This window comes from Plectropomus leopardus, chromosome 20, assembly GCF_008729295.1.
Source record: "Plectropomus leopardus isolate mb chromosome 20, YSFRI_Pleo_2.0, whole genome shotgun sequence".
NCBI lineage: Eukaryota > Metazoa > Chordata > Actinopteri > Perciformes > Serranidae > Plectropomus > Plectropomus leopardus.
This window is the reverse complement of record NC_056482.1, coordinates 6,015,090-6,032,783: the sequence shown is the minus strand read 5'-3', so window position 1 is coordinate 6,032,783 and position 17,694 is coordinate 6,015,090. Positions and strand designations below refer to the sequence as shown.

General features: G+C 39.7%; 1 protein-coding gene across 2 annotated transcripts; it reads right to left on the bottom strand.

Annotated features, from left to right (window-relative positions):
* Nucleotides 1–2,211: 2,211 nt before the first annotated feature.
* egfl7 (EGF-like-domain, multiple 7) lies at nt 2,212–17,138 on the bottom strand. Of its 2 annotated transcripts, none has more exons than XM_042508935.1 (9): nt 16,959–17,138; nt 12,273–12,510; nt 11,552–11,674; nt 9,857–9,969; nt 8,250–8,345; nt 7,015–7,212; nt 5,141–5,217; nt 3,736–3,898; nt 2,212–2,352 (listed from the first exon to the last, which is right to left on the bottom strand). In XM_042508935.1, exons 2-9 carry the CDS (start codon nt 12,350–12,352, stop codon nt 2,333–2,335), a joined length of 870 nt encoding a protein of 289 aa, XP_042364869.1. In that variant the 5' UTR covers nt 12,353–12,510; nt 16,959–17,138; the 3' UTR covers nt 2,212–2,332. The 2 variants fall into 2 exon arrangements, with proteins under 2 accessions (XP_042364869.1, XP_042364870.1); XM_042508936.1 differs by lacking the exon at nt 16,959–17,138 and adding an exon at nt 14,672–14,907.
* Nucleotides 17,139–17,694: the final 556 nt, after the last annotated feature.

Genomic DNA, 17,694 nt, shown 5'->3' with positions numbered 1-17,694 from the left:
CGTTGCAGTTCTACGCATCGGTAATTTAACCCCTATTAATATGAATTAATTAAATTCTTTTTTATTTCTTGAATCTATTTATTGTCTTTGTATCTGTAAGGGCAGATTTGACCTTTGCAGCAAAGGGGTTTGAATGCTATAAAGTTCTCTACCAAATTGACTTCTTCCCAAAAAATGAACTATACCATCTAAATTTTGCTAACGGAGTCTTTTATCCATTTATTTCCTGTTGATTTCTGAGTTCTTTTGTAATACAAATGTGTGATTTGTAAGCTTTGTGTCATGAGCGTGAACTGGTGGCGAACAGGCTCTTCAACAAACCCCGCCGGCTGATTTTGGGCAGTTGTTTACGAAGTAAGATACTGTAAGTTAAAATATAGTATTCTGAACCTTAATAAAGCACTTTTCATGCTGAGTTTAGGTGGAACAATAATAAAAAAAGGACTTCCAATTAATTTGTTTTCCTGATTTTCACCAAAGCTATTAAAATGTAATGGGGGGGGGGGTAGCTTTACACACGGATATGAGAAACAGAGCCGACATCCTGCAGAGCCTTGTGTGTGTGTGGTCCCTTACTGTATGTGTGTGTAAATATGCACACATGGTATAGATGCCCATAATAGTATCTGGTTAATATTGACGATGTAGTGTTCTTGATTTCACCTATTCTGGGTAAACGTGAATGCCTTGCAAAAGAATAAATAAAAATCGATTCTTTCTTTTTCTTAAGTGGTTGTGCGCTCACATGCCTGCTTTGTTTATATTACAGTCAGTCAGGGTGTCTGCAGGTCCTTGAAAAATCTGAAATTTAGTTTCATACAAAATAAGGCCTTAAAAGTAACAAAACCATCTCAAGATCGAATTTAATTTGCTTTATACTTGCACTTAACTGTTGGCAAAATATAGATTAACCTAACTCACTTTACTCTGCTGGAGCTTGTATATATATATATATATATATATATATATATATTACCTTTATACCTACCTGCAATGTTTGAATAAGAAAATGTTGATTTTTCTGAAAATAAGTCTGAAATTTGGTTAAAAATGATCTTGAAAGGGTCTCAAAAAGCATTCAAATTAAGTGTCTGATGGACACCCCGGTCAGCGGTGGAAAGTAACGAAGTACATTTACTGTAATATTGTACTTAAGTATTTCCATTTTCTCGTACTTAATACCTCCATGAGCAACTTTGTAAGAAATGTTTAACAAATGGCAAGAAATTAGTAGATGTAGAAAATTATTTTCAAAAAACTATGGGAAAAATGTTGTGAAAAAAAATGCAAGGGAAGTCTATGTTTATGATTATCAGAATAACATGAAATTATGTTACAAAATTATTAGAATTTTTTTTAGCAGCAGATTTTCCAGGTCATATCCATGTTATTGTTGTTTTTATTATTTACTTTTGTTGGGTTTTTTTTTAAACTAATTTTCAGGTAATTTCCTTGCACTTTTCACTAACTTTTTGCTAATTTTTGGGTCGTTTCGTCTTTCGTTGCCATTTGCCTTCATGTTTTTGAAAGACAGCATTCCAATTTGCTCAGATTTGAAAGGGTTAAATACCATTTTGCTTGTACTTATTTACTTCAACTTGAGTAAAACTTTAAATGCAGGTCTTTATCTTGTTATGAGTTATTTATTTAATGCAGCTTTAAAGTTGAAGGATTTGAATACTTTCTTCGTCATGACTACAGCACATACTGTATATATGAGAGGTCACCGTGGTGTCAGTGTTGTGTTAGCTTACTGAGGAGATGTTCCGATCTTGTATCAGCAGTGTATGCAGGAGTTTGTGTTCACTAACATTATTCAGTAATCCTTCCATATCAGTGAGCACACATGATGTTTTGATTAAGATTTTTTATTACAAAATGTTACAAAACTAGGTAAAAATGTCTACATAACTAACATGTAATCATAATTTAAATAGATAAATACAGATGTCCATTGTCCGCCACGGGGACAGAGGACACAGCTGCACTAATGCAAAACAAACACAGAAACAAAGTGGCCAATTTGACCTTTGACCCTCAGGGGGGGGTCATTCAGATGTTCCAGGGATGATGTCATGCTGAGAGCGACAGGTACTGTTAGAAAAAACAACATATCTGACAGCGATTCAACAGGAGAAGGAAATGAAGCTGTGGGGAAAAGTGAAAATCATATGTGATGATTTGTGCCATGATTGCGTCACTGAGGCCGTTTCTGCTTTCTGCCGCGCCCTTTCTTTCACATAGCAGCCACGTTGGTGCGTACGATCTCTGACGTGGTTGTGTTTTAACTTCATGGGAGATGTTTGGAAATGCTGTGGCTCGTGTTTGGTTGCTAATTCTCCTGGCATGAACCTACAGGGGAGAAGAGCGGAAAGAGTTAGGGACTGTTCATTATTTATGAGAGAGGTAAGGGTGATGCAAAAAGAAGGAGGCATTTTTAAGCACTAGGGTGGGACTTTTCAGTTTGGAGGGACATACAACTTTGCGTGGCAGTATTTTGTATTTATTTTACCCCAAATTTCTAAAGAAAACATGCCTTCCATGCAAGTTTGAAAGGAATGTTTTCTTTAAAAATTGCCAAATTACACCACTAATCATAGCCAGAAACTGTAAAAAGTCCTTCAACACACACAACACGTGTGGGATGAGTGCTTCCATCAGAAAAATTCATAACCAATTCTGAGTTTCAAATAGTGATATTCCATCAGAAAAATGTTGTTCTATGTGCCTTTGTGAAAAACTTGTAATACAAAAATAATTGTCAACTGGGGAAGTTTTCATTGCGATGGCTTCTTTTGTCTCTGCTGTGTGTGAATTTTACAATATATATTTTTAAAGGCCAATGAATACATTTTTTTTTTTTTCCCAACAACTTCTAAGCCAGAAATCTCCAATTCAGTTCCATTCATACCCTGACTCATATAACATTTTATTCCTAAAAACATGTTGATTTTTTTTTCAGCTGTTGTCATTATTTTCTGATTCACAGAGTGAAAAAAAGAGATGTCCAAAATGCCCTCTGTATAAACCTTTCACTGATAATTTTTAAAAAATGAGACATTTGGATTTGGACCTGGCTTTATCCAATGTTCAGATTTTTGTTGTGGAAATATTCGCAAATTAGCAATCAACTGCAGAGGTTTCATTTTTGACCCTATTTATCTATAGTGTCTTCCCTTAAAGAAAATGATAAAATAATAATTTATTGCTTTTTTTTTTAGATATGTAGGATGGATTGCCTTAAAATTTTGTGCAGACATTCATGGTTCCCTGATGATGAACGCTGCTGATTTTGGTGATCCCCTGACATTTCATCTAGCGCCACCATGAGGTTGACATTTGTGATGCATGTCTACATTAGCATTTACAGAGCCACTAACTGACTCTCGGCCTCATTATGCAATCATTTAGACCTTAATCAGGTTACAATTCAAGAGCAAATTCCACTTACAGTTTGCTCTGCTTTGATTGTATCACTGAACTCACTCAGCCAAAACGATTATTACATTACAGGCACAAGATTTTATTATGTTATTGGATTTTTATTAATACATTTTACTTTATTACATTATAAAAAATGTTACATTTGGGTTTCATCTTTTTGTTTGAGTTTGAAAACTGTTCCTGCTTTCCTGGGACACACAGACCTGGTGGAGTTTAACCAAATGTTGGATTTTTTCCCTCCTCTACTGCTCAAAACTCTGAACAATCTACGGTCAGCCTGTGGTCACTCACATGTGCCGATGCGCTCCTCCAGAAAGCCGATCTGCTCGCTGAGGGAGTCGATGCGGTCCAGTTGCTGGAAGGAGTGGGACAGTAAGGTGGTTTTGTCTGACCAGCCCTCGTCCAGCGACAGCGGGAAGAAGCTGCTGAAGGGGGCCAACACCAACTGTAGCTTCTGCACACAGTGAGAGAGAGGAGGAAACATGAGGCGAAAGAGAAAATTGCTCTGAAAAAAGACCATTACTCACCTCATAAACAAAAAAAAAACAAAAAAAACAATGTGACCCACAGCATAATTATACTTCAATAGCTAATCTGCACTTCTGCTGGTTCCACTAAACAGAGGCAGGTCTCTAATAAAACCAATAAAACATCTGAAAAGCTATTGTGTAGGTCTGGCATCTCAAACAATCTTTTGTTTGGGGATTAAATAGCAACTAAGATTTTATATCATACGAGGACCAGAAGTGTTCCTGGTGAGTGAGGCTGGGAGGTATCAGAGCAGGTGGCTTTTATTTGTGTTTGAACATGTGTTCACCATGGCCAGATTGTGAGACAATAGGCCCCTGGGCACAAATGTGCAAAGTGCCCCACCACCTCTCCTACAAAGGAGCAAAACACACAGACTTTGTGGTGGTTTTGCATCTCTTTGTTGTCATTTTGACTCTTATTGAGGTAATTTTGTTTCTCTTTGAGGTCATTTGTGTCTCTTTGGTTGTGGTTGTTTTGCCTGTGTGTGTAGTTATTTATGTCTTTGGAATTGGTCATTTTGTGTCTCCTGGTGGTCATCTTGTGTCTCCCTCTGGTTGTTTTGAAGGTTTTTGCCATCGTTTTGTGTCTCCTTAAAGTAACTTTATGTCTGTTTTAGTCGTTTTTTGTTATTTTGCCCATTTTTTTTAGTTATTTTATGTCTCTTTGCGGCTCATTTGCATCTCTTTGTGGTCTTTTTTGTGTCTCTGAGTTTGTTTTGGGTCTCTGTAAGGTCATTTTGTGGCTTTTTTAGTTGTCCTGGTCTCTTTAAAGCTAACTTCTCTGTCTTCTTGTGGGTGTTTTGTGAAATTTTAAGTCTTTTTTGGTCCTTTTTTTTCACTTTTGTCATCTTGTGTCTCCTTGGGGTTATTTTGTGTTTCTTTGGGGTAACTGTATGTCTACTTTAGTTGTTTGTGCCTCTTTGTGGTCACTTTATCCCTCCTTGTGGTTGTAATGTAGTCATTTGGGCCTCTTTGAAATAACCTTATGTCTTATTGGGGTAATTTTGAGTCTCTTTGAAGTAATTTGATGTCTTTTTTGGTTGGTTTGTGTTGCTTTTGTAGTTATTTTGGATCTCTTTGTGGTCTTTTTAAATCTCATCTAGGTTGGTATTTGTCAGTGTGAGTAACATTTTGTAAGTGAAGTGTTCATGTGTTTTCTTGCACACCTTTTCCAGGAGCTCCACTCTGTTCCTCAGGCTCTGCACCTCCTCCGTCACATTCTCCGTCTGGCTGAACCCTCCACCTGTAGAAACCATACACATACAGAGACACACATCAGAGGACGGCGGGTTTAAATTTGTGGAACTGGAAACTAAGCGAGGAGGGGCAGGGGAGGGAAGGGTCAGGGCACGGATCAAAGGCGAAGACGGAGTGTGTTTAACCCTCTCTCTCAGATCTAAAGTTTATATCTCAGAAGATTCCTTCGAGCATCCTGCCCCTCATCAATCCCTCTCTTTGGATGATTCATGGCCACTGCAAAGTCTGTGAACTACAAACCGGGGAAAGGGCCGCAGAGCTGCAGGGAGGCCGGGGGAATTTAGGGCACGGGGGGGGATCACGGATATGGGAACTGGCGAAAAAAGCCGATAGAGAGGTCACCAGAAATAGACCGAGCGCTCATTCATCCCTCCTGTGAACACGCATCGGTTACGGGGAAGTGTCTGCACAACTCCACTCGAGGGGAACGTCTCAGGAGCAGGCGGGACCCAGATCGGGATGCAAAATTAGGGACCCCCTGCTTTCTGGCTGTGCTTTGGCAGACAGAGTTAGAGCAATGTCTCCCAGATGTGGTCCATTATTAAGACGAGAATGGGTTCAGAAACAGTATGAGGAGGAGGAGGAGGAGGAGGAGAAGGGGGGAGGTGGCGATGACCCCCAGCAGACAGGGTTGATGGAGCTGGAATGAGACTACAAGTGTTGGCTAAGAGAAAAAGGGAGACGGAGGAGGGGGTGGAGAAATTCAAACGTAGTCCAACACTCCTCCACGGCAGCTTGTTGGCAGAGTCAGAGCGATGGTCTAAACCCGTGTTTACGTTTGTGATCTCCATCAACACGCCACTGACGCGTGCATGAGAAAAGATAACGGAATGCAGCCTCAAGTCTCTGCTGGCCTTGCTTTTTTTTCGCAATGAAACTGAGCCACAAATAACTCATCCATCGCTTTCATAGAGTAGAAAGATCTGTCATATTTTTTGGCTTTTCATCCCCCCCCTCTTTCTTCATGTGTCTTTTCGCCAACTCAGCAACACTTGCCGGACGCGAGTCGTGGGAGTGAACGCTCTCATTTTAACTGAGGAGTTCCATTTTGTGTGATTTTCTTCACAACAGAAACACTGATAAAGAGGAGGCAGTTTGGAGCGGAGCCCGAGGAAATCTGGCACGCTCACGTTTACATGACAGAGTGTTCATTTCCTGACGAGCACATGAGACAGTTTCCCCTTTAGATTTACAGTTTGGCGACTCACAGAAATCCCAAAAGGTGGATAGATTTGGGAGAAATCAGGGAAAGGTATGTCTTCTTCAAGGTTTCATGTTGCATAGATTCCCAAAACAGCAATAACGCTGACACAGAACAGGAATTAAAAGGAATGTCCCGGGGTCAACTACTACATTTGTAGACATGTGTGGGGGGTATATTATTTTGTTGCTAAGACACATGAAGCACATACAAACGAAAATAGACTTTTTCACGGTAAGATTAAACATTGCAGGATTTTTGTCTGTATCAGCATGGGAGCTCTATTGGAGTCAAATGTTTGTTTTTGTTGCATAGGAGTCAACTGAGTCATAATCAAACTGGTCCCAGTCTCACCACACGGGGGCCAGACCGCAGGACATCTGTCTGGAGTCGGCACCAGTCGCAGTGCATTATTACTCACGGTACGAGTTGAGAGTGGCATAGCGCGTACCAAAAGTAATAATGGACCGCGAAGCTGGCTATGTGTCTTTTCTTCAGTGCTCCAGACACTTTGCTGCTGCAAGAAAACACACAAAATCATGCAGCACGCACACACCTCCTCCTCCTGCACTGATCATTTACCCGCATCGGTGTGACCACCCACTGTTGCCTGGCTGGTCTGGGTGGGAGGAGGAGGAGGAGGCGGAGGAGGAGGAAGGCCTTGACAGGAACGGCCATCTCCGGCAAGCCTGAAGCCGTCTCTGCACGCACATCGATAGCTGCCAGCGGTGTTCACACACTCCTGGGCGCATGGCAGCTGCTCGCTACACTCGTCCACATCTGACGAAAAAGACAAAGAAATGGGTTAATATGTGTGTGAATATGCTCACAGAGACTAGCACAGGTATGGACTCGAGTCACATCACTTGGATTTGAGTCATTCTTGAGTTAAATGTCTTGGACTTGAGTCAGACTCAAGTCAAATGACTTAAACTTTAGTCTGATTTGAGTCACATGGCTTGAATTCAAGTCATACTTGAGTCACATGACTTGGATTTGGGTCTGACCTGAGTCACATGACTTGGATTCAAGTTTGACTCGAGTAACATGTCTTGTACTTGTATGAGACTTGAGTCACATGTCTTGGACTTGTGTGAGACTTGAATCACATGACTTGGAGTCAAGTCTGTTTTGAGTCACATGACTTGGACTTGACTAAGACACGAGTCACATGAATTAGATTTGAGTCAGACACAAGTCACATGATTTTGACTCAAGTCTGATTTAAGTTATGTGACTTGGATTCGAATCAGACTTGAGCCACATGACACCAGTGACTCGAGACTACACCTGGACTGAAGCCTTTTGAGTTGAATATACTTGATACCTTCCCCCAAGTCCAAAGACCTTAGAGCATATTATTCAAAAAGTGTGCTGCAAAATCAATTCCCTTTTATTTCCTGTATCAGATAACATGAACACTATGTATTCCCAGTGAGGCGACGCGTCCAATCAAATTGCAGAAGAGAGCCATGAATAACTAACATTATGTTAATGAGCGCCAGGTGGAAAAATTATACCAAGGATAATTTCATTACCATACAACAACTCAAACACAAAACGTCAATGACAAATGGAGATGCAACCACTTTTGAATTGAACTGAAGCTGCACAAAGAGGGTAAGTCAAGGCTAATTTTAGCATACAGTAGTTAGCGAGCTAATGCTTAGCTAACATGATTTCTCTTGTTAAAATTGTGGTGAAGAGTGCATTATGACTTGTTTGTGAGTTGAAACCAAAAGCCTGGGCCTTGGAACTTAACTTGGGACTTATCAGTGTTGACATAGGGACTAAAATGTGTGTGTATTTCAACTTACCTGTTTGGCACTGGTGTCCTGTCCAGCCTAGTGGACATGCACACTGGTTTGGTCTTAAGCAGGTACCTCCGTTCACACAGGGTTGTCCACACACAGCTGGAAGTCACATTTAAAGGAATGAGTCAGCATTTGAGGAACAGCACGTGTTTGCTCTCTTGCCAAGAGCTAGATGAGAAAATCAAAAGCACTCATGTCTGTGTTAAATACTAAGCTACAGCCAGGAGACTGTTAGCTTAGCTTAGCTTAGGTTAGCTTAGCTTAGCTTAGCTTAGTTTAGGTTAGCTTAGCTTAGTTTAGCACAGAGGCAGGGGAAACAGCTAGCCTTGCTGTTTCAAATCTGCCCACCAGAGCCCCAAAACTCTCTAATACAACACTAATTTTAGTATATGTACAACACATCATTTGTAAAAAGAACAGGATGTAATTTAATATGGAGTTATGTGTTATAGCTACTATTTCTTGGTTGGGTGCTAAGTTTGAAAAATATGCTCATTAACCTATTTGCCAAGAGTTAGGTGAGAAAATGGCAGAAACCAAGACCAAGTCATTGTTTTGCAAGTCACAACTAAGTCTCAAGTCCCAAGTTAAGACTGACAAGTCCAGACTCAAGTCACAATACCTAAACTTTGAGTTTCCGTACATAACAAGTCATAATGTAAACCATATTTAATGCAATTTAACAACAGAATATGGATACATTTGATTTGAAAAATCATGAACGCTTTTAGAATGTTGTATTTATTTCTCATAACAAGTTCGCTGAAAGTTGCTCCGTCTGTAGTTTACAAGCCACACATTTTGCATACTGCAATTCTGTTTTTGTGAGAGAGTGAAACTTGCTTTGGTCTAATTTTTTTCCCAACTGACCCTCAGTGACATAATGTTATTTCTTTATGGTTTTATATTGAAACTTTAGCCCTTATCTAATAACATACTTTTTAATCATTGGGCTTGGGGTAAGGTATCAAGTAATTTCAAATCAAAAGGCTCAAGCTGAAGTGAAATTGTGAGTCATTGATGTTAAAGTCCATCTCAAGTTGCATGTTGTTTTTCAATTTTGTCACAATGGGTCTAAAGTCATCCAATTCGAGTCCGAGTCATTAGGACAGGAGCTGGCTAGCTCTGCCTAGCATAAAGACTGGAGAGAGAAGGAAAAAGTATGTTTGATTGTGTCAGAATTTTGATAATTAACACAGTATCTGCATTTTTTCAGATGTACAAAAACAGAGTGTTGAAATCAGCAAGTTGTGGTTTCATAGGGAAGTGTATACTGGACTATTTCTCTTTCACCGGTTGCACCCAGCCAAGAAATGAACCACCACCTGTCTTATTTTAACACTTTTGCACTTTATTAACATCTTTATTTAACCTTTAGACAGAGCTAGGCTGGTAGTTTACCCCTGCTTCCAGTCTTAATGCTAAGCTAAGCTAACCCCTCTTGTCTGCAGCTTCATATTTAATGTACAGGTATGAGATTGATATCAGTCCTCTAACTTTCTGAAAAAAGTGAATATACATTTTTCCAAAAAATAACCTTGAACATATGAAGAGCTGCAGCTAGAACAGGTACAGCTCAGCTAAACACATCACATGTCCCTCCAGGTTACCTTGATTGCAGTTGTGAGAGTGGAACCTCCGCCAGCCCGGACAGCACTCTGAGTAGAACTGCGAAGGAGGCGCCGCTCTGCTCACCTGACGGTACGCCACAGAGTACACAGTCCTGGAGAGACAAAACAGACACATACATTTAGGGATTACTGATTATTTGCTATACTGTCATCACCGTCATGTGTGTGGTTGAGTCAGTCTAGTCTTACTCTGTTTGTTAGACCAAAAAAACGCTGATGAGGGAATGGGAATTTGTGGGACGCCCAAACCACAGACCACTGGATTCCAAGAGTGTGTCAGAGATGAGATGGAGATAGAGAAAAGGAAGGAGTGAGGGGCAGGAGAAGAGCAGTTGATTCTGGTGTGTTAGGTTTGAGGTGAGATATGAGGTGATAAACTGAGGCGAAAGCTGAAAACCTGAGAGAGAGGATCAAACAATTCTCTTCAAGTGAAGAGAATTACCATGGGATTAGAAGACCTGTGACTGAGGTCTGCCTACATAATGAGGAAAAAAAAATCCAAACTGAATTTTGGTAGTGAGTGAAGAGTTAAAAAAAAAAAGATTAAGATAGAGGGAATGTAAGGGGGGACTAGAGAGCGTCAGAGCTGGAGAGAGATCGAGAGCGCACAAGTTTGGAGGGAGACGCAGTCCAAAATAAACACGGCCGCGGTCTCTGCGGGCAGGCTGTTCATTTCCCGTAGTTACACAAAGTACTCGATATTTAGATTCCACCCAAATATGTGCCACCATGACCCAGTTCTGTGTAAAACATGCATTTGTGCATGTGGGAGAAAGTCTACATCTATTTATGACTGCACTTCTAACCCTCTGCCTTCCTAAACATGTCAGGCATTGTTTATAACCTTTATTAAATAAAGTAAATCTTGTGATGGCTTATTGTGATGCTGTTTTGGACACTGCAATGGCCTGAGTCCTTGTGTAGGGGAGAACGGGGTCAGTTGTCACATTTTTTAACTTTTATTTAAACCCTTCAAAAACTTCCTCCACAAGAGAGACAATGTAGATACAGTAACATAGGCTACCGAAAATGCTGAATCATGTTCAATGGTCACAGGTTTAAAAAAAAATCTATATTATATATGTATGTATATATATATATATATATTTATATATATATATATATATATATATATATATATATATATATATATATATATATATATATATATATATATATATGTATATATATATATATAGATAAATCGATAGATAAAAAATAAAATAAAGGTTAAGGCATTTATTACATTTAAAAACATTACAATTTCTGCACCTTCAAACAGATAGTGCTTTGAATTGCAGTGCTAAAGCTCAAAATGGATCGCCGGACTGAAAGGAAAGGCCTCCTGTATTTTACATCTTTTTTTTTCTTCCTAAAAATCAACTGGTTAGTTATCAGTTAATGGGTTTCACCCTTTCGAAAGTAAAAGTAACTGAAACTGACCTCCTTAGTCTGCTATGTGACCCCTGACCCAAATGCTGAAGATTTCAGTACCTGCATTTTTTAAACATAGCCCTCTGGGGAGGGAGATCTAATGAATGTGTCAAGCGACCCCGTTTTCCCCTACACCCTGGACTGAGTGGTTCAGCCGGCGTTAACCCAACTGAAGCTGGACATGCCGGATTTTGTGTTCATTTGTTGAGGAGTGTGTTATGTCGGCAGACTGAGTCTCACTTGTATGTGCTGCAGAGGCGATGCCCCTGACACAGGGTGATGTAGGGCTTGTGCACCGGCTGAACGTATGACTCTGTTGCCACGGAAACGCTGTGACGGAGGTCTTGCCCGCACACCCTCCTCCTGTGAAAGAAGGAAATGAGACTGAACATTAATACTTGCAGACTTTGGGCTGCAAAGAGCTCCTGAGATGAGCTGATTTCACACGAGATGTTTGTAAATCATTTCCACAGAGATATGTATTCTCTAAAATGCTCCCATCTGATCAGAAAGCTTGAAGAACTCCACATTAGGAGCCTCAGCGTTTCTGTTTGTCACCAGAAGCTGGCGTGCGGCCTAATTGCTTGTGACTGACCCGTGTAGTCACTCCTGAATGTGTCAGAGTTAAGAGTTGACCTTTGGCTTCTTTGGCTCCACTTGACCTTTCATTTGGCTTTTGGTTTGTTTTTTGAGCAAATTGACTGAAAATGACAAGATGAGCCTGCAGACTCCCCCATCATCCTGTGCTGGACATAAGGGCGAAGCCTTGGTCCTGAGAGAGTGCACTCCTAAATGTTTAAATGTCATTCTGATAATTTGTTTACATTCGCAGCTGTTGAGAATGTTGCTAAAACAAACAGGTCGAAATGACAGCTCAAGTGGAGATCTGTAGCTATGAGGACCCCGCTGAGCAGATGACAGGCCATAATAAACACAGGAAGAGCGTTAAGTGAGCTGTTACCCGTGGTGAGCGAAGAACTGTGGCGTGCCCATCACGTGAAGGATGAGGAGGGAGGAGGACAGAAGCAGCGTTTGGTACATCGTCTTCCTCTTTCCCACGTTCTCTCGCTCGGTCTCTCACACTCTTCTCTGTGCCAGTCGAAGAGGAGAGGAGGGGAAAGAGGGGGAGGGGGTCGTGGATTGTAGCCAAGGTCTCCTCACGCTGAATGTATACGTTTTCCTCCGTCTACTCCAGCTACCTGTAGAGAAAGAGAGTTTGAGATCTAAAAACGGAGATTCAGCACTATTTCTGAGCTACTATAAAAACACAAAAGCACACATGTATGCATTACTGTCAGTCCTGAGTTGTTGTGAACAGAGCAGGTTGAACTCTCTCTGAACTGTCCCTGCATGCACTCTGACAAGGCAAACGGACAAAGAACTCCCTTCACTTATCCCTTCACACCATTTTTGGATTATTACATACTGTACAGGATTAAAGAAGTGCACGACAGACAGCTTGGACGGCGCTATCCCACAGGCACGTTTTTAACACACCAGCTACTAAACCCTCGGGTAATCTCTAACAGGGCATGAAAGCCAGCCGGGCGAGATCACAGGTTACAGAGATCGTGGCCTGCAGGAGCCTCTTCAGTTATCCTGGGGAAAACGGAGGGGGGCGATGCTAAGCCTCAGTTAACAGCTTGCATATTTCTCTGATCCCCCGCTGGCTTGACGCCCAGAGACATATCTAAAGCCTGTGTTCATTCACAAATCAGAGCAGCGGCGACTCTTGAAGACGACACGTGCACATGTGCGACAATAAAGCATCATAACATTGACAACGAGAGGGGCGCCGCAGGGCAGAACGCTCATCCAAAAAGTTTTTACTAGTTGGGTGCGGTATGATCTAATTGGATAATAACTTTTCATTATGATGTTGTGGAAGCTTATTATATTTAGAATTAATGTGTCCTTTAGAGTTTCATTAAATGCATTACTAACATTTCTACACAAACCACTCTGCTAAGGGACTGTTATGTATGAGAGGGGAAGGGGTGGTTATGTTTTTTAATTTGGCTTAGTGAAAGGACATACAACTTAAAATGATCATATTTCGTATTTATTTTTAATACCCTCAGAATCCCAAAGCTGGCAAGTGGATTTGAAAAGCATTTTTTCTTTTATCAATAACATTTTTTATGCCGTTTATAGCAGTGAAAACAAATTATAAAAGGATTTGAACATTTCCGACAGTCCTTGAACAGATCACGTGCATCTAACAAGAAACGCAATCATATGTAAGCTTGAAATAGTGATAACTCATGAAAATCTAATTATTTCACAACAATTCAATGACATTTCTATAACATTAGGTTAAATTCTGCGCTTTGTTTTTAAATTTTAACTTTTGATCAACAAGGATATGTTTTTAAGATTTAGTAGTAGTAGTCGCTATTCCAAGTCACTGAGATGTTTGCTGCAGCTTCTACTGTTGTGTCTTATGGTTAGTTTGGGAAAAATTAATGAATGAATGTCCCGCAAATATAAATAAAATAAATAACCTTTAAATAACTTTTAATAAATAAATTGTTATAAAAAAGAGGGAGGGTTATTAGAAAATTATCAAAAACAAGAATGTCCATAAAAACTTTATTTATAATTATTTAAAAACAAAAACAAAGTATCAAATAAATATATTTATCTGCACTTTTTAAGGTCATTTTCTTGATTGTTTTAGTTTTTTACTTTGTAATTTTAGCACATTTTCAGGCAATTTTCAGGTAATGGGCCATGTCTAAAGTTGCTTGTTGCCTTCTTCCCATGTTTTTGAAAGAAATCAAACCAATTTATTTTGGACCGAGGGTCATGCCTTTTCTCCTAGTCACTCGGAGAAGCTCAAGCAAAATATTTCTAGTTCATGGGAGGGCCAAGATTTAGGAATAAATAAATAAATAGATAAAAAGAAGTCACAACCCCTCCTCTGGTAAATTAAGAACAGTCCCTAAGATTAAGTGGTAGTGAGCTCAATTATGGAAACGAGACTTAGATTAAAACATAAATTTATTCTAAAGAAAGTATTTTATTTTCGAAATGTAGTAAATACTAGTTAAATGACACGTTCAGCATTGACACTTTTACTACATTCGCCACGAGAGGGCGCTGTCCTCTAGCCCTGTGCAGAGGCATGCAGAGCAACATCCTTCCCTCACAGCACCATCTCTGTCTCACACACACGCACGTTACAGTTACACGCTCACGCATTAAACGGATGACTCCACATATTAGGAAATAAACGCACAGAGAACCGCATCCCTACACCGAGCAGCGCGCGGGAGCTGCTGCTGGACAAGCACGCACGAGCCATCACAAGCCAATAACAAGGGGGCGCATGCATGGATATAAAAAATAATCACAAACCGTGCAATGAACAATCAGCTTCCTTAAAATTAATCCAAACAAAAAAAAAAAACAACACTCCTATACTGCCGGAAATAGAGAAACGCAGGCGGCTCGAGCGAAATTAGTCCCGTTATAATCCGCTGCGAAGTTAAAAAGTCCGGTGATGAAACTCCGCCACTAGTCAGGTTTGTCTTGGAGCTCAGACTGTCAGAGAGCATGGGGGGTGATGGTAGGACCTCCTCCCACTCCTCCAGCTGGGTGTCCCGGAGCTCACACTGCCTGCACTGCGGGGACCCGAGCCTGACGTCACTCTACGGATTTATTTATTGATTTATTGATTATCATAGTCTATCACTTTATATTACTCAGAAAAAATGTGTTCTTTGCATTCACTAAATATAACAGGAATCTCTGTTTGCAGCTATATTGATTTTATTATTTGATTCAATTACTCTTTCTTTTTTTTTTTTACACGTTATTTTATGTTTATTTAGGGACTGTTCTTTATTTATCATAGGAGGGGGTGGTTGGGGTGTGACTACATTTTTTTGTTTGTTTCTGACCCTCCCCAAAGCTATAAATATTTTTCCGTGAGCCTTCCTGAATGACATGAGGAAACTGCATGACACTCCCCCCACTACAAATTAAAAAATAACCCTTTGATGTCTAAATGTTAAAAGGTAAAGATGGAAGATTACAATGGATTCATTGTTAATAGAATTAAGTGGTTTTGATGAAATAGCTCTATTTTAAGCACAGATTTGGTTATATGTTTTCATAAAGCGTTCAAAGACTGTTGAAAGTTTCTGTTTTTATAGTTTCTTGTTATTATGAATAGGATAATATTGGAGAATTATAAAGAAAACATTTGGAAGACTTGTATAATAACAAAAAATTGGCTGCAAAATAAATACAAAACACAGCCATTTGAAGTTATTTGGCCCTCTCCTAAGCCAAAACAAAAAATCTGTCCCGCCCCACATACACATACACAAAAAATATTTGACATATCTGTTAAAACATATGATAAATGTAGCTTTACATACTATTAATTTAACTTTCAATTTCTTTTGATCTTTTTTTATTACAAACTTTAATCCAGCTGGATGTAAATGTAGAGTATTGTATCTCCATTTTATCCATAGGATTATAAATATTTCCATAAAGCTGATTTTTTTAGTTGATCCTCCAGACATACTACCTGGTCATTATTTCCATTAAGAAATAACTGGGGGGAACAGACCCTATTTTCCATTGTCAATTTAAATTTAATTTTTTTATGACATAGGTCAACTTCCGCCACAAAAACTATAATAGTCGACAGTGATATAGCCTTATAACACTTGTATTACATTTGAGTTTCCAATTTTTAATACAAAAGCAGTCAAGCAATGGCTTTGGCTGGGGTACGCCAATGCCATTTACACAAACAACATACAGAACTGCAGTACATTGTAAAACTAGAATAAGTAGTAATAATAATGGACATTTGTTTAGTGAATTCATGATCAGTATTTAATTTGCTATGGATTTATTTGCACAGCGGTGCACAGATGCTTGTCATAGCATAGCAATTTCAAAAACATATATTATCAATATATTGCGGGGACATTTTGAGTATTTGAATATTGGGGGTGTGAATTACTGAAATGTAGGCCTATTATTAATACATGCACATAAAACAAAGTCTGTACAATACATGCTGTAATTATTACTTCATGACGTCCATGTGATCCAGTATGAAGAGGACAGTCACTCTTATGAAATTTGATGGCATTTAACCAAATGTTAGCGTTCAGATGAGCTGAACATGAAAAAAGAAATACCAACAGACATGTATTATAAAGAGATGTACATTTGTGTTAGTTTAAAAAAAATGTAATAAAATAAGCACATTTGCACATTGGGAAAGATTATATTTTAAATGAAGATATTGGGAATTAATTTATTGCTAAAGACTTAACTGAGAAGTTCTTTTTTTTATTATTATTTCTATTCTAAATGAGAGCAGGCTGTCTTTAACCCTTAAGCACTCAGTACCAGTCTCATCTGTAGCTACGTATTTATCATATTTTGGTATCCAGCTCTTGGGCCCATAGGCCTAATAATTCTATGTTTACGTTAACTTTGCCTTCATTTCCTTCTTTAAATATGTTCTCTGTGTTTAAGCAGGCCAAAAGTAAGCATTATTAAGAAACAAAATGATATATAAATGAAAATGGAAAAAAGAAGAAAATTTACATTTGTACAAGACCTAATTAGCTTTAGCCATTGAAAATTTGTTAAAAAAAAAAAAAAATCTTACCCTCGCAGTAAGGGGTCATCAGGTGCATGTGCGCATGCAGGCTGAGCGGCGGCCATGGGCACAAGCCGCCGGACCGGTGGATTAGAGGACTCTGCCATGCTGCCAGTTTCTTTTAAAGCTCGGGCTGGTGGTTTGTCAAATAAAACCCTTGCGGTTAATTCGAGGTGCTCCCCGTGAGTCGAGCGGCCACAAATGAAATGTCTGCGGGCGTTTTTCAGTTGCTTTTTATGCAGAGCTTCCTGTGGAACGCAGGAATTGGATGGACAATCCCAAACCGGAATTCCTGTGAGTGTTTGCCGCTGATAAAACCCCTCTCCTGCACAAACACTCTCCATCCTGCTTAAACCGCTTCGCGAATCTGATTTTGAAGCATTTTTCTGTCCCCCATTGTGGTGCAGACATCTTGAAGGGGCCTTCAGCCTCCTCCTCACCTCATGGCCTTCTGCTGCCTTTGCAGTACACAGGAAAACAGGACTCTTCAGTACTGGAGGGTTGTTTGCAGTTACTGAGCCTACACCTAGCTTAATATAACACAGCTTAGCTGGCATTTCAAACATTTTAGCAGATGCCACAGCGGGAGCTCATATAGGCTCATGTTTACAGTGGTGAAGATCAAATCTGTTAAATTGCAGCTTGTTAAAGCCAAACTGTAGCACGATAACAGAGTTTCTTTTCCCCCCTTCTGCATGTGTGCTCCTATTGTAGCTCAGTGGGAGGAATGGTAAATCTTCAGCCT